Source organism: Drosophila santomea, chromosome 2R (genome assembly GCF_016746245.2).
Source record: "Drosophila santomea strain STO CAGO 1482 chromosome 2R, Prin_Dsan_1.1, whole genome shotgun sequence".
NCBI classification, from domain to species: domain Eukaryota; kingdom Metazoa; phylum Arthropoda; class Insecta; order Diptera; family Drosophilidae; genus Drosophila; species Drosophila santomea.
In genome coordinates, this window is record NC_053017.2 from 21,892,682 (window position 1) to 21,899,197 (window position 6,516).

General features: G+C 40.4%; 1 protein-coding gene across 1 annotated transcript; it reads left to right on the forward strand.

Annotated features, from left to right (window-relative positions):
* The first annotated feature begins 150 nt into the window (after nt 1–150).
* LOC120446301 (chorion protein S38) lies at nt 151–6,103 on the forward strand. The gene is made up of 2 exons (XM_039627208.2): nt 151–669; nt 6,023–6,103. Exon 1 carries the CDS (start codon nt 186–188, stop codon nt 633–635), a length of 450 nt encoding a protein of 149 aa, XP_039483142.1. The 5' UTR covers nt 151–185; the 3' UTR covers nt 636–669; nt 6,023–6,103.
* Nucleotides 6,104–6,516: the final 413 nt, after the last annotated feature.

Below are 6,516 nucleotides of genomic sequence, written 5' to 3' on the forward strand. Positions count from 1 at the left end.
AATTCTTCCGACAGAACGCGTGGAATGCCGCCGGCTGCCGTAGAAGAGTTTCGTCCAATTTGAATAAAAGCTCGCCGAGATTGGGCCACCAGTGGCATGCCAATGAGCCGCAGTCGCTGATACTGGACACTGGATCGCCATCCAACATAAATAGTTGACATCTTCGCTGGGCCAGTACACTCACCATGGATCTGCTCAAGAGGCACCTGCTGCTCCTGGCCATCGGAGCTTACCTGTGCGCCTGCGTTCAGGCCACGATCACCATCCAGAAAGTCAAGCCCGCTCTCCCGGATCCCAGCCAGCTGCTGGCCAAGCTACCGCCTAAGCCGGACTTCCTCAAGGATCCCTCTAAGCTACTGGCCAAGATCGCGCAATCCAAGCCACCTCTCCCGGATCCCAGCCAGCTGCTCGCCAAGCTGCCGCCCAAGCCCGCCTTCCTTAAGGATCCCAGCCAACTGCTCTCCGCCCTGCCCGCCAAGTTCGTGAAACCAAAGCCCGTGTTCATAAAGCCGGTGATCGTGAAGCCGGTGGTGGTGATCAAGCCCGTGGCGGTTGGCGGAGGTGGCGGTGGAGGCGGTGGAGGGGGTCACGGCCACGGACATCATGGACATCATGGACACCATGGCAAGAACTAGCTATAATAAACTTACAGAACAGTTAGACAGTAAGGTGAATAATTATTATTATTATTATTGAGAAATTAACGCATGATTAAAATTATGCGGAATTTTGGATTAGCTATAGCAGCTGAGGGCCTTAAGCTAAGTTATATACATTTTGTTGAGTTTGGTTATATTATATGTACAAGGGAGGTTCTTATTTTACGGTTAATTACTATGTAATAGTTTTTTAAAGCTAATTTATTTATGTTATTTATGGATATGATTTTTTATTTTTGCTTATATTGTATGGTAAAGATTCGTATTTTTTAGGAATTGTATTGTTTGGTGAATGTTTTCGTATGAGGTGATTTCTCTCATTGTTTGTTTTAAGAGATTCGATCTGTTTTGCTGAAGGTCAGGACAGTCGAGTAATATATGTTGTAATGTTATGTTGATGTTGCAGGTTGTGCAGATTGGTGGTGGAGTTTTATTGAGTATGTGGCTGTGGGTTAGATTGGTATGTCCTAGTCTTATTCTTGTGAATTTTATTGAGTCTGATCGTGAGATGTTTTTCGTCGGGGTGCTGTCGTGGCTAATATTTTTGTAGTGGATTGATGAGTTGTTAAATATTGAAGTTTTAAAGGTTACAGTGTTTTGTTTGATGTGATTCAAGATGTCTGATGTGTTGAAGTTTTTTTGGGTAATCAAAGGGAAATTATGTGCGTTTTTTGCTGTTTCGTCCGCGAGCTCGTTTCCTGGAATCCCGCAGTGTCCCGGGACCCATAGAATTAAGATTTTATTTCTCTTGTATTTGTTTAGGATATTTCTGATGGAGGTGGTGTAGTAGTTTTGGCTTTTTATGTTTTCAATTTCTTTTAGGGCTGATAGGGAATCTGTGCAGATTGCAAATTTTCCTCGTTGTTTGCTGGCGTGGTTGCATGCTGTCAGAATTGCTGCTATTTCGGCTGTGTATATGGAGGAGTATTGTGGGAGTATATGGTGGTAAATAATTTCTGTTTCCGTTGTTACGCTATATGAGACTCCGCTAGCTGACTTGGATCCATCTGTGTAAAGAAAGTGTCTGCCTGCTAGTGTGTTTTTTAATTCCTTGAACTTTTGTTGGTATATTAATGGTGCCGTTTCTGCTTTGGATAAGGTGTGTAGTGCGGTGTTAGTGCTTGTATTACTGCACAGCCAGTGTGGGGTTTTTTCTTTCCTGCTTGTTTCGGGTGATACATAAATATTTACTTTTTTTAGTTGTTCTATTGTGTTGTGTAGTGAAGACGGGACTTTTGGTATTCTTTTGGAATTTTTAATTTTGTTGTAAATTTTTTCAATTGGTGAGAACTTGGAGTTGATTATGATTTTGATGTTTTTTTGTGTTGCATGTATTGTTCTATGTTCTATTGGCAGTATGTTAGCTTCATGCAATAGGTTGTTAATTGGAGTGGTGCGAAAGGCATTGAAGGCGATTCTTATTGCTGAGTGGTAAATCGTTCTTAGTTTGCTCAGGGTTGATTTTGGAGCATTTCCATAAATGTGTATTCCGTAGTCTATTTTGGACATAATAATTGATTTGACCACATATATTATTGTGTTTGTGTTGCAGCAGAATTTTTTGTTGGCTAGACATTTAATGACGTCTAGTCTTTTAGCTAGTTCTAAAGTAAGATTTTCTATGTGTTTGTTCCATCTGTAGTTTCTGGCTATTGTTATTCCTAGTATTTTGAGGGATGTTACATTTTGTATGGGGGTATCGATGGTTTGCAGTGTGAAGTTGCAGGTTCTTTTCCTACAAACGTGCAGATGTTTGCATTTGTTGGTTGACAGGGATGCACCCGAGTAGTTGCACCATTGATTTATGTCGTTGAGAAGTGCGTCTAGGTTGAGGTTGTTTTGTTTTTTCCCAGGATTGTAAATTATTGTGAAGTCGTCGGCGTAAGCAGTGAAATCCATTTGTTTGTGCGTAGCTAGTATTTTGTTTAATTGGTTGAATGCTATTGCGAATAATATCACAGATAAGGGGGATCCTTGCGGTATTCCATTGTGTAGTGGTTGGGGGTTTGAGTAGCATTTGTTGGAAAGGACTGTTATTTTTCTATTGGTGAGGAAGTATGATATGTAGTTGGAGATCCTTGGGCCTATTTTCCAGGCTATGAGTTCGTCAATGATGCTGTGGATGCCTACTCTGTCAAACGCTTTGGCGAAGTCTAGTGAGATGATCGACGCGTGGCTTTTCTTTGATAGGGATGCAGTTATCTGATAATCTAGCATAGCTAGAGAATCAGAAACCGATTTTCCCTTTCTGAATCCCATTTGCCGGTTATCTAGAAGCTTGCTATTTGAAGCAAACCACCATAGCCGTTTTGCTATTATTTTATCAAGGACTTTGGATATGCATGGATTGAGTGATATGGGTCGGTAGGAGTTAATGTTGGTTTTGTCCGTGTTCGGTTTGGGTATTGGTATGACGCTGCTTACTTTAAGTTGCTGAGGTATATGTGAGCTAAGGATGTTGTTGAAAAGTTTTAGCAGTCTTTTATGTAGGTTTGCGGATAGGTTTTTAAGCATAGGATAGCTTATACGGTCTCGGCCTGGAGTTTTTCCTTTAAGTTGGTTAAGTGCAGCAAGGAGTTCTGTAAGAGATATGTCCTGTTCGATGCTAAGCGCTGTAGGGGATGGGACGTGTGTGTGAGGGATTGGATTTGATTTCCTTTGTATGAATGCTGTGTGGAAGTTTCTGTCAAGCGATGCTTTAGACCAGTGGGTGCAGAGGTAGTTGGCTATTTCATTATTGTCCATAATGCTTTGTGTTGTGTCATTGGGATCGGTAAGGCAGTGGATGTGGTGCCTAGTTTTCAGGCCGCAGAAATGGTTTATTTTAGTCCATATTTTTCCGATGGGTGAGCTTGGGCTAATTTCGGTTGTAAAGCTTTCCGTTGCTGATTTTTTTCTTATTTTTATTTCTCGTTTGAGTTTGGCGTTGGATTTTTTGTAGGATAATACGTTTGTCATATTAGTGTTTCTGTTGAGATTTTTCCATGCTGTTTGCTTTTCATTTCTTAATTGTTGGAGGGTTTGGTCCCACCATGGAACGTTCCGCTGTCTTCTAGACTGGTGTGATTGGGGGATGGATTCATTGGCGGATTGAATTATTATTCTTGTAATAATAGCGAGTTCTTTATTAACATTGGAGCTTGGGGGTTTTTCAATAGACAGCTTATCCGCAATTTCCTGGAATAGGGGCCAGTTTGCTTTCTTAAGGTTAAATCTTGGTCGTTCGATTGGGTTGTTCATGTTATGTTCTTCGAATAGGTCTATGTGAATTGGGTAATGGTCGCTGCCTGAAAGCGAGCTGTCCGTATACCATTTTGAGTTTAGGTTAATAGGGGGTGATCCAATGGAAAGGTCAATGTGTGTGAATGTATGATGTGTGGTAAAGTGGGTTTCTGAGCCGTTGTTAAGTGTTACGAATGAGTTTTGGTTGATAAATTTAAATAATGTGTTTCCTCTTTGGTTGTTGGTTGGTGAGCCCCAGCTCCTGTGCCAGCTATTAAAATCTCCAGTTATTAGAAGGGGTGGTTGTAAGTTGTCGTATATATTTCTGAGGTTTTGTATTGTAAAAGGTTTGTTGGGTGGGATGTAAGATGATGATATGGTGAACTTGAATTTGGAGTGAATTGTTACTGCTATTGTGTCGAAGTCAAAGGCGCTGATTTGTACATTTTGATGTTGTAATGAGTTATGGACGAGGAGAGCAACTCCTCCAAAACTGTTTGTGGCGGTGTTTTTGTGATAGATGGTGTAGTTTATTGGAATAGGTATGTTTTGAGTAGAGTGTAAGTGTGTTTCTTGTATGGATATTATCTTAGGGTTGTGTTTTTTTATAATAATTTGCAATTGGTTGTAGTTGTTAATGTAACCGTTCATGTTCCACTGTATTACTTTAAGCATTTTTTTTTAAATTGGGATTTTAATTAATTTAGGAAATAGAGACAGTTTACCTGTTTTGATGTATAATTGCATTCTACTTTTTTGTATTTATTTTATTTTTGTTTGTATTAGATACTGTCGCTGTCGCTATTAAGAAGTGGGGTTTTGTTGCTATTATTTTTTTTTTGTTTTTGTTCAGTTTTTTCTTTAGATTTAAGGGGTTTGGCGAGAGTGTTTTGTTTGTTGGTGTAGATTCTTAGTTTTAGGTCTTCTTGTATGGAGGAGTTCAGTATTGATGTAGATGCAGTGATCGGGGTGGTGTCCATTAGTGTGTCGAGGTCATCATATGTTGTGGTGTTTCTAGATGGGGGTTTAGCGGCTGAAGAGGTGGAGGCAGTATTTTTTCCGTTCTGAAGTGAATTGGGTAAGACGATGGGTAGTTTGGTGATTGGCGTGGCTACTTTTGTTGTTTTTTCGGTTGTTATGGTTGAGTATAGAGTAGGTTGGTGGGTATGTCGTGAGTAGTAAATCATTAGGGCCTTTTTGTGGTCGACTTTTTCGAGGGTTTTTATAGATGTTAGTTCCTTTTGTTTTATAAATGCTGGGCATGTTTTTTCTAACGGGCTGTGTTTGTTGTCTGGGATATCGTATTTGCAGTTTACGCAAAATTTAGTTTTGGTGCATATTTCGTCTGTTGTTGTGTGTTGTTCTGCGGAGCAGTTGATGCATATTTTGTTTGATGAGCAAGCAGTTGTGGGATGTCCGAATCTTAGGCAGTTTCGGCATCTGAGTGGTAGAGGAATATATGGGCGTACATTCACTCTCTCGTATCCAATCATCAGTGTATCTGGAAGCGTTAGTGATGCAAAGGTGATAATGATAAGGCCAGTTTCTTTATGTTCGTTGTTTTCAATTTTTTTAATTTTCCGTATTTCTGTCACGTTTTGTGGTTTTAGTTCATTTACAATTGTTTCGTCGTCGATGTTACGGAGATCATTGGAGTATATAACTCCTTTGGAGAAGTTGAGGGTCTTGTGCTCACTTACTTCTACGGGGAAGTTGTGAAAGTTAGTCATTTTTAGAAGTTTTTGTGCTTGTAGGGTGTCTTTAGTTTTGATTAGCATCAATCCTTCTTTTGTGACCTTGGCTGTTTCCACTTCACCGTTGCATGCGTAGTCAATAACTTTTTTCCTTAAGAATGGGCTTACGTTTTTAAATGTTTCATTGTCTGTTCTTTTTATGATTATGAATTTGGGTCCAGTGTCTGATGATTTAAATAGTCTATTTATTTCGGGAGGCATTGTTGTTGGGCACTAGCCCTTTTTGCTTAGTCACTTTTTTTTTGTTCTCTTTTAATGTCGTTTGTTTGTCCAAAAAAATTTTTTATATGGTTAGTGTTATTGTTGGTTTTTAACTGATAAGGCGTATAGGTCCGCTGTTAATTAGTCGCACGTCTTTACTTCTCGAAGTTTGGAGTGGTACTGAAGGTGAATAATTATTTAAAGTACAACTGTGACAACCTAAAAACCCACTTCATGTAAAAAGTTTAATAAAATAAAATGATATGATATACCTAACAAAAGAGTGAGAGTAGAAAGTGTCTTTATCAGTTAGAACATGCTCTTCCATATGGCGGGCATCGAATGAGCCACAAGTTCTCAGCCCCACCACTCCCCCTTGAACAAAAGAAGTACAAAGTGAAAGGGGTTTCCCCGCCCCCAGTAAATGTGACCCAGAGCACTGAGCCCGCAATGAGCGCATATCGATGTGCATAATGAATCCATCACTCGCTCGCCTAACGATGTCCCTTTGTGAGCAAATTGAAAGGCGGGACTGCTTTTCCAGTTGTCCTGTCGCCAACGCGGCGTATGAGCAATTGCAATTGGAGGGGCGTACGGGGCGGATGAGCGATGCTGGGATGCTCGGCGTGGGACGGCACATTAGCACTCAGCAGCGGACCAAGTGGCGATAAGAGCGCGTT